The following is a 17,940-nucleotide window of genomic DNA, read 5'->3' on the forward strand; positions in this document are numbered from 1 at the left end:
TAGTAATGTAATTCCCAGCATACGCGTGGTGCACTCGGTTTCTTGACGTTCAGTCCCATGTATTACCTGTTGATCCCTTGAATTATGGAGTGATTGCATCAGCAATAAAGAGCAAATACACGACTTATAGATAGGGCATGCCTCTATGGTTTTTCTCAGGGCGAAGGACTCTCGTCTGTGGAGGAGACCAAACAGGAAGGCCTCACGGTTGGGATACTCCATGTGACCCCCGGGCGCGCTCAGGAGGTGGACTCCTACATGTGCTCAGCTCTCAATATACATGGCCAGGACAGGCAGAGGTTTAACCTGACTCGCTACAGTAAGATTGTTTCACTCATTCAGACTGAAGCCATTCTATGTTATACTTGAACAGCTGTTTATTCATTTTAGGCTGTGAGAATGTGTATAAGGATTACAAGTTGATGCGTCCCATGAAATCCGCTGGGGTTAAATTGGTGTAATTCATTAGAGCTTACACGTTTCCTTCTTTGCTAGAGTGCATGCCTATTTGCGTAAGCCCGGGCTGTGCCCGGTTTCCACCCACCATAATGCTGGCCGCCGTCGTATAAGTGAAATATTCTTGAGCACGGCGTCAAACACCAATCAAATAAATAAATAAATACATATTTGCATAAGTATGTATTGCGACAACGGTTATGTAAGGCTGAAAATGTTGGAAATGGTTATTTGTTGTTGTTTGGTTACTTCAGCCAAAGGAAGTTATGTATTGGCAGTCTGTCAGTTTGTAAGTCTGCAATCAACAGAAGATCATTTATGTAAGGGTTTGGGTAATAATTTGTACACAGCTTTGTTTTGGTCTAACGGCTAATCCAATAAACTTTCCTGGTGTTCCTCATAGGGACCCGGGTTTAGCTATTAGAGTGATTCTTTTAGCCAGTCGTCTATATTCAGCTGTCTGTAAAATCAGTCACACTCGCCATCAGAATTGTTTTTGGTCAGTGACACGTAGCAACGCAAGTTCTACACATGAATATGTTGAAAGTTCATATTCTTGCAGTAAATAAAGATAGAACGCATTTTTAATTCATAATGATATACTGTATTTAAGACCGGTATCGTCTGCAAGAACTCATTGTTTCTGATGACGTCATAATTATTGAAAAACTCGTGACATGCTGGATATTGGGGGAGGTCAACACGTTTTGACGGAGGGTGACACTGGTTACCTAAACTGCTGTCGACTTCAAACTAAAATCTGTTTCTGGCGCTGCCATATCTAAAATTATTTACACATTTTAGTCACAGACGTAAAATTTGAACAAAACAGGGGGTTATCGGTAATTAAAAAAATTATAAAATATGTCTCAAAACCAGAAAATGTTCAACTCATTTTTTGGCACCCTTTTTTCATTTGCTTTAAACCATACTCGTAGTTCTTTTTCAAATATTCTTCAAACCCTAACTACTGTCTGTATGTAAATCATTAACCAAGCGAATAAAGCAAGACTTAATGGCATAAATGGTTATGTAATAACAAAAAAGGAATACATATACAAGATATCGCAGTTTCTGATGGCTATTTCTACAAGGTATTACATATACTTTTTAGATGAAACAGACGAGTCAATATTGCCGCCAAACATTGACAGAATTCACATGAACAGAACACAGGGATCATTCCATGACGTCATGGTAACATGTATTGCCTCTGGATCCCCCACCCCAGCCATGGCCTGGGTCCGTCGTGGGGATGCTACACACAACGACCCTATTCAGGTAAATCACGAATTCATTTAGGTTAACAGTCAGGTCATATATTGTGTTTATTTACATTCAGTTCTATCATCCATTTCCTCACCAAGGTCGTCGCCGTACCCCAGGTGTACTAGTCAGACGACCCGCAAGTCTAGATTGTTTGACTAGTTCCCCAGATTATTGACATGATGCACAACAGGTCGGACCTGAGGTCGCCTACATGTGTATCACTGGTACCATTAGACTGCTTAACTGGTAATAGTCCCACCGATTATCGACATGACGCACCACAAGTTGCCTACAGGTGTGTCACCGACAAGACAAAGCTATCTGGCTGGTAACAGTCACCCAGATTATCGACATGACGGATCACAGATAGCTTACATGTGTACCACGGGCACGACCAGGCTGTCTAGCATGTGATAGTCCCCCAGATTGTCGATTTAAAACACACAGGTATCCCACAGTTAGCCTACAGGTGTATCACCGGTACGATTAGAATTCCTAACTGGTAAAAGTCCCCCAGCTTATTGACATAACGGACAACAGGTCGCCTACAAGTGTATCACCGGTACGATTAGAATGCCTTACTGGTAAAAGCCCCCCAGATCATTGATATGACGGACAACAGGTCGCCTACAAGTGTATCACCGGTACGATTAGAATGCCTTACTGGTAAAAGCCCCCCCAGATCATTGATATGACGGACAACAGGTCGCCTACAGGTGTATCACCGGTACGATTAGAATGTCTAACTTTAAAAACTCCCCCAGATCATTGACATGACCGACAACAGGTCGCTTACAAGTGTATCACCGATGCAATTAGAATGCCTTACTGGCGATAGTCCCGCAGACTATTGACATGACGGACAACAGGTCATCTACAATTGTATCACCGGTACGATTAGAATGCATAACTGGTAAAAGTCCCTCAGATCATTGATATGACGGACAACAGGTCGCCTACAAGTGTATCACCGATACAATTAGAATGCCTTACTGGCGATAGTCCCCCAGACTATTGACATGACGGACAACAGGTCATCTACAATTGTATCACCGGTACGATTAGAATGCCTAACTGGTGATAGTCAGCAAGATTACTGACATGACGGACCACAGGTTGCCTACAGGTGTGTCACCCATACGATTAAAATGCCGAACTGGTAACAATCCCTCAAATTATGAACATGACGGACCACAGGTCGCCTACAGGTGTACCACCGGTACGATTAGAATGATTAACTGGTGATAGTCCCCCAAATTTTCGACATGGCGGACCACAGGTCCCCTACAGATATGCCACCCGTACGATTTTACTGCTTAACTGGTAATAGTTCCCCGATAATTGACATGACGGACCCAAGGTCGCCTACAGGTGTGTCACCGGCACGATTAGACTGCCTTACTGGTGATAGTCCCCTAGATTATCCACATGACGCACCACATGTCGCCTACAGGTGTATTGCGGACAAGACAAAGCTATCTGGCTGGTAATAATCCCCACGATTATCGACATGACGGACTAGAGCTGCCCTCCGGCACGACTAGGCTTTTTAGGTGGTAACATTCACCCAGATTATCGACATGACGGACCACAGATAGCTTAAAGGTGTACCACCGGCACGACTAGGCTGTCTGGCTTGTAATAGTCCATCAGATTGGCCATTTAAAACACACAGGTATCCTACAGTTAGCCTACAAGTGCATCAACGGCATGATTAGGCTTCCTAACTGCTAAAAGTCCCCCAGATTACTGACATGACCGTCAACAGGTCGCCTACATGTCTGTCACCGGTACGATTGGACTGTCTAACTGGTAATAGTCCCCCCGATTATTGACCTGACCGACAACAGGTCGCCTACAGGTGTGTCACAGGTTCGATTAGAATGCCTAACTGGTAATAGTCCCCCCGATTATTGACCTGACGGTCCCCAGGTCACCTACAGGTGTATCACCGGTACGATTAGAATGCCTAACTGGTAATAGTCCCTCAGATCATTGGCATGACGGACCACAGGTCGCCCACAGGTGTATCACCGGTACGATTAGAATACCTAACTGGTAATAGTCCCCCAGATCATTGACATGACGGACAACAGGTCGCCTACAGGTGTATCACCGGTACAATTAGAATGTCTAACTGGTAATAGTCCCCCCGATTATTGACCTGACGGTCCCCAGGTCACCTACAGATGTATCACCGGTACGATTAGAATGCCTAACTGGTGATAGTCAGCAAGATTACTGACATGACGGACCACAGGTTGCCTACAGGTGTGTCACCCATACGATTAAAATGCCGAACTGGTAACAATCCCTCAAATTATGAACATGACGGACCACAGGTCGCCTACAGGTGTACCACCGGTACGATTAGAATAATTAACTGGTGATAGTCCCCCACATTTTCGACATGGCGGACCACAGGTCCCCTACAGATATGCCACCCGTACGATTTTACTGCTTAACTGGTAATAGTTCCCCGATAATTGACATGACGGACCCAAGGTCGCCTACAGGTGTGTCACCGGCACGATTAGACTGCCTTACTGGTGATAGTCCCCTAGATTATCCACATGACGCACCACATGTCGCCTACAGGTGTATTGCGGACAAGACCAAACTGTCTGGCTGGTAGTAGTTTCCCCGATTATCGACATGACGGATGACAGGTGTATTAACGGCACGACCAGGCTGTCTGGCTGGTGAAAGTCACCCAGATTATCGACATGGCGCACCACAAATAGCTTACAGGTGTACAACCGGCACGACCAAGCTGTCTGGCTTGTAATAGTCCCCCAGATATGAAAGACACAGGTATTCCAAAGGTCGCCTACAGGTGTATCACCGGCATGACCAGGCTGTGTGCCTTGTAATACTCACCCAAAATATCGACTTTACTGATCGTAGATAGCTTACAGGGGTAGCACCGGTACGACCAGGTTGTCTTGCTTCTAATAGTCCCCCAGATTGTCGACATGAGTGACTACATGTAGTCCACAGGTGTACCATAGGCATGATTAGGCTATCTGGCTGGTAACAGTCCCTGAGATCATCGCCATGACGAATCACAGGTCCCTACAGGTGTATCACCGACACAACTAGGCTGTTTGGCTGGTAATAAATTGTTGACATGACGGACTACAGGTGCTTACAGGTGGACCGCAGGTTCGACCAGGTTTTCTGCATGGCTAGTAATAAAGTGTGGGCATGATGGGCCACAGGTGCCTACAGGTGTACCTCCGGCTTGACCAGGTTGTCTGCATGGCTGATAATAAAGTGATGACATGACGAGCCACAGGTGCCTACAGGTGTACCTCCGGCATGACCAGGCTGTCTGCATGGCTGGTAATAAAGTGTTGACATGACGGGCCACAGGTGCCTACAGGTGTACCACCGGCACGACCAGACTGTTTGCATGGCTGGTAACTATCTGGGGGGCTCTGTGACTGAGATGTTAACTCTGTATATTAATTGCCAGGACTTTCTTGTATCAGTTTCTCATTTGTATTTGCAGTCTCGTGGACGATTCGTAGTGACAGAAGATCAGACGGATGGCAAGGCTGTACTTACGTTGGTCATAAAAGAGGCTACTCCCGAAGACCAAGGCATTTACATTTGTTCTGCTACAAACAAGAAAGCCAGTGTCAGACAACAGTTTGAGTTCGATATTCTAGGTATGCATCGCTATATGTAGTATGTATTGACATGTATTACCTCATTCAGGGTCGGTGTTTCAGGGTAGAAGATACGCCTTCATATGTGAGATCGTGTCAGTCACCGAAATATCCTTACGTCGATTACAGCTTGATTAAATCAGCAGGTATTACACGTCGTGAACAATGTGTCCTTCGGCGAGAATCCATAACTCCGTGATCAGTCAGTGTTCGAAGCGCCTATAATTTCGAGCGGTTTTGCTGTATATCAAACAACGTTGAGCATACTTATGTACATGCCTCCAATAGTAAACAAAGCGAACTTTCTCAACTGCTTTTTTATATAATACTCTCTCCAACTCTGTTTTTACATGCCTCAGTGTTATAGTATAGTCCCTTAGTCTTTGACTGTCATGCAGTCCAGTTCGCCTCCGGATGAGTGGTTTCACCATTCTCTTCTAACGTCGACAGATGCCCCTCCAGAGAAGCCAGAAGCCCCGCACATTTCTCGGGTCCATGTGAATCGAACTGGAGCCGGGGCGGAGGACACAACAGTCACGTGTGTGGCAGAGGGCATCCCTCCTCCACATATCGGCTTTACACGACAAACTCCGACAGGAACCTACCAGCAGCTTGAGGTGTGGGCTTCTCTCTATAGAATCTATCCTTGTGAAATGTATCCTGCTTACCAAGTGCTCAAATTAATAGTTAGCTCAACCTTTTGACATTCTGCTTTACTATGGATAAAGTCTAAACAGTCATCGGTCATTTACATTTTGTATTGTTTCACACATTCCACGTGCAACATCGAGTGTTATTTGAAATATGGCGCTAGAATGATATGGTCTCCAAAATACGTGTAAACATCGCAAATTGCTGTAAACATGTTACTGATAAGCCTGTTGGCTTACAGGACTAAGTCTTGCGAAGCAGTTATAAATATGGCCACATTGTCGTGTCTGGTTCTCTGTTTAGCCGAATGACCGAATAGAGGTGAAGGAGGAAGGCACGCCGGGGCAGACGACGGTGTCAGTCACGTGGAAGAAAAGTGTATCTGAAGACGCAGGCGTGTACCAATGTGTGGCATCTAACATTGCTGGCAGTATGAACCAGCAGTTCGAAATATACGCGAAAGGTTGGCATGTACAAAGATTGACAGATTGATAAGACTAAAAAAGCTCGTCTCCCTTCATATTAGTTGCACATTGTTGAAAGGGTGCAACTGTCGACAACAGTTTGAACAACACAAACAAATGGACACTGGGTTTTACATGTGGATTTGGCGATGATCTAAATCTATACAGTGACTAATTGTTGTTTATTACCATCGCTGCAAGAATGTTGTGTGAGAAAATCACCGAATCTACTCAATCTCTCAAGTCTTTTAATCGAATTTTAGTCGTAATTAGTCAGGTGATATTTTTGTTGGGTTGGCAAAGGTATTGTTTTTTTTATAAATTATTTCTTCAGCGTGTGGGAATTATTTCGCTAATTGTTTACTTTATAGATTGGCAACCCACAAATCTGTGGCCCCCACAGGTGTTAAGGCTTCATGTAAATCGTACCAGTGGGAAGGAGAGGAACATAACGGTTACTTGTGAAGCTATCGCCACGCCCACGCCACACATGAACTGGTTAAGACATGGAGAAATCATCTTTGTAAGTATAAACTGAAATGCTTGGTTAAGCTAGAAAGGTTACATGGGACTTGTAAATCTTAGGTGCTACATTGACAAAAGTGTTGTCCTGGCCGGTGGTGAACGCTAAGAGCCATAATTACACTGTGTAATGACAAGATGCCATTTATAGGACATAAGCACTATAGATGCGGCAAGTGGAAACCTCCAATGTGCCATATGGCACTTTATGTGTAGACGGCTGATTGATCATTCCGCCTGGGATAAGTTACAACATTCACCGAACGCTGCGTGAAGAAAGCAACGTTCGTTGGCTGAAGTATCGGTATTAATGCGAGAGAATGTTCTTTGTGGCGCACTTCATAATGTATACATTGATAGCTACTCTCAGCTGAGCTAAAGTGACACCAGTCTGTATTTAACCGGTTACGTGTGACAGTAAGTCATAATTACGTGTGTTTGTAACATGCCACACAGAACAAGTTGTACTGGAATTGTTGTATTTTAGCCTGATGAGAGGAGAAGCGTCTCCCAGAAGTTTGAAAGTGACACTGGAGTACTGGTGCTAGGCATTCGAAATGCCCGCCCCGACGACGACGGCACTTACACCTGCTCTGCTGTCAATATTGCCGGGAAGGCCGAGCAGAACTTTACCCTAGAAACCCGAGGTGGGTACTAAGTAGTGAATGGCCTTACTTTAGTCGGCATACATGACACTGAATTATATGAATAGAAAGCAAAATTACGAACACCAAAGAAAAAGTATGTTATAATGCTTGCATAAAAAGAAGGTTTTGAACACATGGGGCTACAGGCTAGTTCACACGAGCTCCACGTACTACTGGGCTGTAATGTTGCTCGTGATTCTGTTTTGCATTATCTGATCTCCAACCACATTGACTGTATATATATATTTTTATTTATTTATTTGATTGGTTTTTTACGCAGTATTTAAGAATACTTTGCTGAAATTGTGTTAATGAGCATGCACAAATTCATGGTTTGGTGAAATGTAATATGTACAGTTCTGACGTCAGTATTGATCTGCTGGTGTTAAAATGTCCCGAAATTTCATTGTATGTTTAAACGATTACTTTTGTCAGGTCATGGGACACAACAGACCATCTTCCACAGGGAAGACTACTTTGTGGAGGGTAATTATGGTGAATACCTTACTGTTTACAAAAAACTACATTTGAAGTGTTGTCATTTCCGTCCTGGTTTATCGATCTATTGTACAACTCTGCTGTAAAGTAGACAGCCACTCTTGACCATAGATTTTGGAATCATACCATTCTAAATATCTTTCGATTTGCTGATAATACTTTTGGCGTTGGTCCTCACTGTATTCAACCATTACTCGATTCTCGATGTTTTCCAGGAACGGAGGATTGGTCCCAGTTTGGTCACGCCAGCCAGTTGCGGGGTAGTCAGTGGTATTACCATACCCAGAGTCAACAAGGTCAGATCTACCATCACCACACTAGTCATTTCTTGTATCACCTCTGTTTTGCTGGCTGTACCTGTTCTACCAAATTAGCTAATACGTTTGCCTATAACTGCATTCTTATATTAGATGAGTTACGGCATTTTGGTGCATCATTGTGACGCAGAATATAGGCGGTCAAAGTATTGGAGTTACGTATTTTGCATCACATTGGCTATGTTGACTGTATGCGTACTACCAAATTAGCTGATACGTTTGTTTATAACTGTATTTGTGTATTAGCTGATTTACTGCATTTTGTGTATCAGTGTGACGCAGATTATATCCAGTTAGAGAATAGCAGTTTTACATACTTTGTCACTCAAAAGACACAACCACTTTGAGATGTAAAGAACTCATTTCTCAAGCGTGACGAACGTCTTCAGCATTGGGACCAGAGTACCCCAGAACAATAGGCGGTGGTCCGGGGTCCGCATGTCGGAATCTCATAATCTCTACATCACCTGAGATACATTCCAATTTCCTAAGAGTAATATAGACCGTACATTAAGCCCACGCGTCACAATGCATCAAATATGTTCCAAGACGAAAATATACTGCTTGTAAGAGCTTATAACCAACATCTCTTTTCATAATTCTTAGAAGCTACAGACACCTTAATTTGTCCCCAGCTCTCTCACGTACATTACTGGACAATCCCGCTTGCACACCTGACATTTAATGTGGGAATGCTTCCTTTACAGATCAGCCTGGTCCTCCGAGTTTTGTTCAGCTAGCTAGTCACACGTCCAACAAGGTCGTATTGCGGATCTCGCGCCCGCACACCTCCAAGGGCATCACCCAGTATCGTGTGAAATACTCGTTTGGAGGATACGAACCGACAGAAAAATATGTAGACTTTCGTAAGTGACACGTTCAACATCATCACAGGAAACAGCTGATATTGCAAGAAAATCATATTCATTATTTCCTCAATCCAAACACCTGTTTCTTTTGATCCTTCACGATATTTTTGGATAGAGGTGAAATTTGTTTCAAGGTTGGTTATACATTCTTCCTATTTACATACGGTAGCTGTTCGTTTGCTCGCCTAATCTGCAGATTTAATTTGTTCGGCATCTGTTTCATGTCTTTTGCTGTAGTGTGCATATTTAAACCCGTACAGAACATAGGATGCTTCGCAAAGCCAATCTCCCTAGTCGAAAGCATTCCGTATGTATTAAAATGTTCGTTGTACCACGTTTCCAGGTACATTCAGTTGTTCGTTGTACCACATTCTGAATGTCATTCAAATGGTCTGAGCATCAATTTTTTCACATCACGATTGTACCATTTTAGAGAAAGATTGTCACATCACGATTCTACCGTTTTAGAGAAAGACGCTGCGTATACTGATGTTGCGCTGGAGAATCTGTTACCATCTACGACCTACCAAATCCAAGTGTCTTCCGTGTCGAACACAGGGCAAAGTCGGCCACTAGTATTGTCTTTTACAACGCCTCAGTCAAGTAAGTTGATGTTTCTGGACCAGTGTAAAATAGATAACAAAGTACATTCCCCAGCCCATCATAAAACATCGTAACCAAGCCAACCAATACAGCCACAGACCATCCTGGCGTGGGCCAGTCACATCCGCAACACATGATCGTAACAGATTCAAAGAACACAGCCACCGATAATCATGACGAGGACCAGTGTCCCATCACAATAGCAACACACGATCGTAACTGAGTCAACCAACACATTCACAGACCATCCTGGCGTGGGCCAGTCACATCAGCAACACATGGTCGTAACAGAATCTAACAACACAGCCACAGACTGTCCTGTTGTGGGCTGGCTACATCAGCTACACATTACCGTAACTAAGTCAACCAACAAAATCACAGACCATCATGGCGTGGGCCAGCTACATCAGCAACACATGGTCGTAACAGAATCAAACAACACAGCCACAGACTATCCTGGTGTGGGCCAGCTACATCAGCTAACCATTATCGTAACTAAGTCAATCAACACAATCACAGACTATCCTGGCGCGGTCCAAACTCATCAACAACAAATGATCGTTACTAAGTTAACCAAAACAGACTCTCCTGGTGTGGGCCAGTCACATCAGGTAAACAAGATGGTAAGAGAATCAAACAACACAGACACAGATTATCCTGGCGTGGGCCAGTCACACCAGCAACACATGGTCGTAACTAAGTTAACCAAAACAGACTCTCCTGGTGTGGGCCAGTCACATCAGGTAAACAAGATGGTAAGAGAATCAAACAACACAGACACAGATTATCCTGGCGTGGGCCAGTCACACCAGCAACAAATGATCGTAACTAAGTCAACCAACACAGACTCTCCTGGTGTGGGCCAGTCACATCAGGTAAACAAGATGGTAAGAGAATCAAACAACACAGACACAGATTATCCTGGCGTGGGCCAGTCACACCAGCAACACATGATCGTAACGTAGTCAACCAACACGGGCACACACCATTCTGGCGTGGGCCAGTCACGTCCGCTATACATGATCGTAACTAAGTCAGACAACACGGACACTATCCTGGTGTGGGCGCTGCACATCAGCAACACATGATCGTAACGTAGTCAACCAACACTGACACACACCATTCTGGCGTGGGCCAGTCACATCCGCTATACATGATCTTAACGCAGTCAAACAACACGGACACTATCCTGGTGTGGGCCGGTCACACCCGCTATACATGATCGTAACTAAGTCAAACAACACGGACACACACCATTCTGGCATGGGCCAGTCACATCCGCCATACATGACCGTAACTAAGTCAAACAACACGGACACTATCCTGGTGTGGGCGCTGCACATCAGAAAAACATGTTCGTAGCTATGTCAACCAACACAGCCACAGACCAACTTGTGAACCAACACAGACACGAACCATTCTGACATGGGCAAATGATCCAGCATAACACCTTGAAATTATTACAGAGCAGTCATCACCAACCTGGACCTTTCTGATTTAGTAAACATTTAGCACATTGATGATCTGCTAACCTGTTCCAAATCAAGCCCTTTAACATCGGTATCTTTGATGTTTCTCTAAAAAGTTTGCTGACTGAACGTGAGCGTTTTGTTCTCTCCTCACTAGCGTTCCATTCCCAAGGCCAACTAGGAGCCTCCGAAGATCTGGAATGGCTGCGCAAGAAGAAGAAAGGTGTGATATGTCCACAAAGCACGTGCAGCTCGACAATTATTATGAAGGACTTTCTTTCTGTCAAACAATTCACAGAAACTGAGTGTTACGTGATAATTTGTAATAATAAACTGATGCAAAACGATGGTTCAGTGTTACTTGTTAGCCTTATAATATCTAATGATAAACATTAAAAGTAACTCTAAAGCTCGATTTACTGACAAATTGAAATGTATGCAAATAGGATTCTACTATAGGTAATAGTTACTAATGTATCCAATCTTTAATGACTAAAATTTTGACTTAAGTCTAAGATCGCTCCATTATCTCGGGGCCAGGTACTCCAATCGGAACTATTGTATGGGGTAACGGAATCAATTTTAGATCGTGATATTCACAAGATGGATTTGATTCACTAGTGCCACAGTCTGTACCCAGCCGACTGGAAATAGAGGGTGTAGAAAACAATGTTCGCGCAGTCTGGCTAAGCTGGGATTGGGTCCCCCGTGTGAAACCGGCAGACTATGTGCAGGGTAAGTCTAGGTAGACGAACAATCACTAAATAATATTTCTGTGATAACATCCGCTCTAGCCTAATCTGAGTCTACCTGTCATGACTAAATCGATATTTACATGCTCATCTTATGAGGTTAAGATTTGTACATATCATCCATAATGTAATGGGTGGGATATTTACCTTTCTTGCGGATGACGGGGGTCTATTGTATGGATGTTTGCGAATGTCGGGGATCTCTGGTACGGATGTTTCCGCATGAGGTATTCACGTCAACTGTGGTTGATTGGTTTAGGGTTCCAGGTGCTGTACTCGTCGGACCCACAGTCACCTTACGAGAGCTGGAGGACTGCCGAGGTGACCGGTGACACCAGTCGCTCTTACATCATACAGGGCCTGCAGGCAGGACAGGAATACTCATTTATTGTCAGGGGCAGAAACCGTCACGGACTTGGACCGAATTCGAAACGGATGGTCTACAGAGTACCCCAGGGTAAAATTTACCTTCAGTGATTATCTGTGGATTGTTGTGTGAAAGGTGTAATATCTGTTTTTTTTTAACTTGAAATAGCTCGTTTCAAAGAACATTCAAGGAATGTATTCATATACCTGTATGCATATCAATTATAAATTCAGAAGTATACCAGCCTATGGCTTAAGTTACTTTGTAGTTGATGGTACTAAACTTTGTAACACAAATATAACACTTTGTGAAACTTGCTACAGTACCAGAAATCCCACCTGGAGACTTCTCGGTAGAGAGCGTAAGGGGTAAACCCACAGATGTTCGCTTTTCCTGGACGGCTCTGGATAGGGAGAATGCTGGTGCTGATGTGACAGGTAAGCGGCCGTGCTCTCATGTATCTCTAACCCATCAAAGAATTCTTGTCAATTCAGATTCCCCATGTGGTGATGCTTCACATTATAGTAATTTATTAGTTATTTTTATTAGGAGCACTTTAAACTCCGCCCTTGCTCGCAATATCATAGGTTAAAACAGCCATTAAATCAAAACTGAGGCCCACAACAGGAGCTGGTTTTGAACTCGTGACGCCATATACTAACTGTTAATAATCTGAACTGTGGCAGACTGGGTCGGTGCCATGAAGCCCTGTTCTGACCGATGATGTTACAGACTCTCATCCCGCTCTAGCTAGTTCGGTTGCAGCTTTATGTCTGTGAGCCCCACACAAGGGAGCCCCACACCAGTTAGTCCCACACAAGTGAGCCCCACACAAGTGAGCCTCACACAGGTGAGTCCCACACAAGTGAGCCTCACACAGATGAGTCCCACACAAGTGAGTCCCACACAAGTGAGTCCCACACAATTGGTGAAGGGCGATGGCTTATATACGCCACCCTAGTTTCCCGACAATGATTGCAATATCGTCGTTGAATCTTCTAGAATAAGTTTCAATCAGTTGCTTCAACATAACTTTCATCGCAGAATTACAGCCTAAAAGATTTGAGCGGAATAAGGAGGCCAGCTCAATATTTCTGGAGCCAGGGCCGAGAGAGGCGTATGCAGATACCCGCGTTTAATCGGAGGTAATCTTACCTCTCCAGTTAGGCTGTCTGTGATCCACTACCAATTATACTCTATTGTCGCTGCTTCAACAGTTACGCTGTCTATGATCCACTGCCATTTATGCGGAATTGTTGCTCTTTCATCAGTTAGGCTGTCTGCACTCTAAGAAAGGTTGGTTCTCTAAGGCATCCAACCTTCTTCTTATGCATGCTACACAGGTGGAACCAAACTTAGAACCAAACAAAGAACCAAATGTAAATCTTTGTTTTCGCAGCACCGAGTTCTCTAATGTTCAACCACGCGCAAACACGGTGTATATACCACTAAAGCGAATCGTCACTGGCCTCCACTGTACTTTCGGCACTGTTAAATCTTCTCGATCCACTGCACCATAGGGCCGTTAAGGTTGAACCAGAGCCACCTAAGAGGGTAGGCGATAGGCGAGAGTACCTATACCCAACAATAACGTTTATTGCAGTTTATTTATTTATTTATTTATTTTGCTGTTTGTTTATTAATTGCAGTTTATTTATTAATTGCAGTGGCAATCACAAATTTTAGATTATATTACATAAACACCAACAGGTATATGTAGCAATTAGTGCATTATCATCGCTCCTTCACGAGCAGGCTGTATGTGACCCAGTGTATGTAGCAATTAGTACCGCATCGTCGCTGATTCACCAGTAGGCTGTATGTGACCCGATGTTTGTACCAATTAGTACCGCATCGTCGCTGCTTCACCAGTAAGCTCTATGTGACGCGATGTTTGTACCAATTAGTACCGCATCGTCGCTGCTTCACCAGTAGGCTGTATATGACCCTTTGTATGTAGCAATTAGTCCCACATCGTCACCGCTTCACCAGTAGGCTGTATGTGACCCGATGCATGTACCAATTAGTTCCACATTATCGCTGCTTAGCCAGTTAGGCTGCCTGTGACCCGCTACCACTTATGCCGTATTGTCGCTACTTCACCGGTTATACTGTACGTGACCAGTTTAGTGTATCATGTATCATTTGGTACCGTTTCGTCGCTGTGACCCCGTGCATGTGCCAACTAGTACCGTATTGTCGCTACTTCACCAGTTAGGCTGCGGCTTCGCTGGGGAGAAGCGGTCTGCTTTAAATAGCCAGTACAGGTAATTGTAGCAGGAGTATTTAGTTTCTTTTTTCACAAGGTTAGACCATCTAATGAACAACATATTCACTTCTTTACTTTTCCAAAAATCTTCCACAGAAATGTAATTTTTTGATTTCAGCTCTACGAATATCTGTCCTAAAATTAGAGTAGTACTGTATCGTTGCTGCTTTTTCAGTTAGGCTGTTTGTGACCCTGTACCACTTAGTACCGAGTAGTTCCCGCTTCATCAGTTAGCCTGTCTGGTACCAGTTAGTACCATATCATAGCTGCTTCACTACTTCATAGAATGTCTGTAAAGCAATGTCCCGGTAGCAACTACTGCTCGTGACTGCTTCGCCAGTTAGTCTATCTGTGACCCGGTACCAATTGGTACCGTGCAATCGCTGCTTCACTAGTTAGGCTGTGTGTGACCTGGTACCAATTGGTACCGTGCCATCGCTGCTTCACCAGTTAGGCGGTATGTGAACCATTAGTATGGCATCATCGCTGATTTAGCAGTTGTGTGTTAAAAGACACAGTAACTATCATATTGTCCCTGATTCAGCTATTATATATATTTATTTCATTCGTGTTTTACGCCGCATTCAAGAGTATTTCATCAATACGACGGCGGCAAGCATTATGGTGGTGATGGGGGGGGGGGGGGACGAGGTGCCCAGGGGGAAACACGACAGTCATGATCTGGAGTTGAACACCATGAGGCCAGATTGGTGAGAGGCTCCTATGTCATTGTGCGGCGCTTACACGCTAACCACGACGGCCTCGGAGGCCCATCGCCCACCTGTTATAAAGGTGACAACGGCAGGTTTACATCTAGTTTTACAGCCTTTACATGTTTTGCATTGGCAGAATATCGCATCTACTACAGTACCTCTCTGAACCAACCTGTGAGTAAGTGGATGCATCAGTCAGTCCCGGCGGATGAACACTCATACAGCCTCACCGGCCTTAGTCCAGCTACAACCTACTACTTCAGGATTCAGTCTCGAAACAATGACGGGGGCAGTCCTGTTTCTTCCTACATTGTCTACAGAACACCAACAGGTAAGTTCACTACATAAGATATTACCATGACACAACTGCCGAAGTGAAGTGTCCACCTTTTGTCATGCGATGTCCCGGTATCGTGGGGCTTCGTGGAATACCCCCGAGTGCCATAGAATGTGCGGGGCATGGCGGGTATCATGGAATGGAAGCGTTGCATAATGCCCGATTAAATTAATCAAATTAATAACAAAGTGATACACGTACTGTGTGGAAAGCTGTAAGCTTCCGGCTGTCTGATAACAGAATAAAACCGTAAGACTATTATGTGATGACAGAAGATCTTAATTGTTTGGTTCCTTTTGCAGTGCGTCTGTCAGATCCTCCTTCCTATGTGGATGTTTCAACTACTTCGCCCACGCAGGTCAACTTAAGGATAAACAGGCCAGTGAACAGTGGCGGGTATCCTGTGGACGGCTATGTGGTGGAGTACGAGCCCGCTCAAAGCCGGCGCAGTTCTAACAGACAGGTGTTGGATACAGGTAAGAGCACCTTTGCCAACCACTTATAAAAATATGTAATAATGAACCCATTCGTCAGTAGAAAGTCCTATTTTCGGTAATGTGTCTTTCTCTTAACATTGAAAAGTCCCCTCTTTTTAACCACTTTCTATCTCATTTCAGATGACGCCTACGTTGTTGACTTTGTCATCCGTAACCTCAATCCCTCGACCGAATACATATTCCGTGTGTCAGCCCGGACGAGGATGGGGTACAGTAAACCGACCGAGCTGCGGTTCTCAACACCAAGTGAGACACAAAATAGATAGCATTTTAGGCGAATGTATATCGGTGGCCGTGTGTACAAAACGCTTATTCTGGTCTTTTGAAAGGAAGTGTTTCAGATGCGTATGAGCTGTGGTTGTTTTTCAGATATGTAGTGAGCTGTGGTTGTTTGTCAGATATGTAGTGAGCTGTGATTGTTTCACTTGAACTCTGAGAGGTTAACAAACCTTCACTAGTAAACCAATATGAACTGCCGTCCAGGTCTTTGAAGATTATCAGATAGATAATGTGGTAAACCAATATGAATTTCTGTCGGGTCTCTGAGGATTATCAGATAGGTAATGAGGTAAACCAATATAAAATGGTGTCGCGGTCTTTGAGGATTATCAGGTAGGTAATGAGGTTTGGTGGTTTCACTTGAGCGAGCTCTGATTTGTTTATACCAACTAAAATGAATTTACTACCTGCTGAGAACTCCGTAGTAGGTGAGTTATGCGTTCGACAAGATTAACGGTACATGGTCGACGTCAAGAAAGAGAAAGGGTGTTGATTTGTTGAAAACGTAAATCCTTGTGTGGCTCCCTCTCCGGCCGTACGTGGAAAGGTCTGTCGGTAACGTGCGGATGATCATGGGTTTCACCCGGGCTGTGCCTGGTTTCCTCCCACCATAATGCTGGCTGCCATCGTATAAGTGAAGTATTCTTGAGTATGGCGTAAAACATCAGTCAAATAAATAAATGAATAAATCCTTGTGATATGACGTTGTCATTTTCTTAAGCACTTTAACTTGCCTGACTGTGTTAACACATCAACAGAATAACTTTCATTTTCCCATAAGACCTGTAGGTCCTGTGTGACAGATAACAATTCGATTACTGTAAAAACGATTGTTTTATTGTGTCACAAGTTTAACGCATGGTTTGATATACATAAAAATATGCAATAGAAATGTAAAACCGACACGGCTGTTTTCTGGTTTTACTGTGTGTTTTTTTATTTTGTGCACTTTTGCAGTCGGAGTTTTTCTCTTCTTTAAGCAGGCGAAAACGAGAAGAAAAACTCCAAGAAAAAGAGATCAGGTGGAAGTTTTTCTTTTTTTTTTCAAACAGACCGAAAAAACAAAATCTCCCAGAAAAAGATCTAGGACCCCGAAATACTCAGCCGACCGGATAATAGCTTGGTTTATGGTTTGGTCTAAATCACAATACCTGCGGCCAATTAATTGGCTGGCTATCTCGGGCCACGATTTAGTTATGTCGAATCCCGAGATAATTATCCGATGATAGTTTCACATACATGAGTGTTTAAACAAAAGCGCGAAGCAAAACGTAATCCGATTGGTCT

The 17,940-nt window shown here is 43.9% G+C and overlaps 1 protein-coding gene across 1 annotated transcript in view; it reads left to right on the plus strand.

Moving 5' to 3' along the window:
• Nucleotides 1-17,940, plus strand: part of LOC135465814 (hemicentin-1-like) — a 138,157-nt gene that overhangs the window by 19,791 nt on the left and 100,426 nt on the right. Inside the window, exons 7-24 of the mRNA XM_064743170.1 lie at nt 160-319; nt 1,571-1,737; nt 5,240-5,399; nt 5,850-6,016; nt 6,354-6,513; nt 6,886-7,037; nt 7,524-7,683; nt 8,119-8,169; nt 8,397-8,477; nt 9,206-9,364; nt 9,836-9,970; nt 11,597-11,662; nt 12,061-12,174; nt 12,451-12,648; nt 12,882-12,995; nt 15,677-15,871; nt 16,180-16,353; nt 16,495-16,620. Of these exons, the coding sequence (XP_064599240.1) occupies nt 160-319; nt 1,571-1,737; nt 5,240-5,399; nt 5,850-6,016; nt 6,354-6,513; nt 6,886-7,037; nt 7,524-7,683; nt 8,119-8,169; nt 8,397-8,477; nt 9,206-9,364; nt 9,836-9,970; nt 11,597-11,662; nt 12,061-12,174; nt 12,451-12,648; nt 12,882-12,995; nt 15,677-15,871; nt 16,180-16,353; nt 16,495-16,620 (2,539 nt within the window). The remainder of the gene's footprint in view (nt 1-159; nt 320-1,570; nt 1,738-5,239; nt 5,400-5,849; nt 6,017-6,353; nt 6,514-6,885; nt 7,038-7,523; nt 7,684-8,118; nt 8,170-8,396; nt 8,478-9,205; nt 9,365-9,835; nt 9,971-11,596; nt 11,663-12,060; nt 12,175-12,450; nt 12,649-12,881; nt 12,996-15,676; nt 15,872-16,179; nt 16,354-16,494; nt 16,621-17,940) is intronic.

This window comes from Liolophura sinensis, chromosome 1 (assembly GCF_032854445.1).
Source record: "Liolophura sinensis isolate JHLJ2023 chromosome 1, CUHK_Ljap_v2, whole genome shotgun sequence".
NCBI classification, from domain to species: Eukaryota; Metazoa; Mollusca; class Polyplacophora; order Chitonida; family Chitonidae; genus Liolophura; species Liolophura sinensis.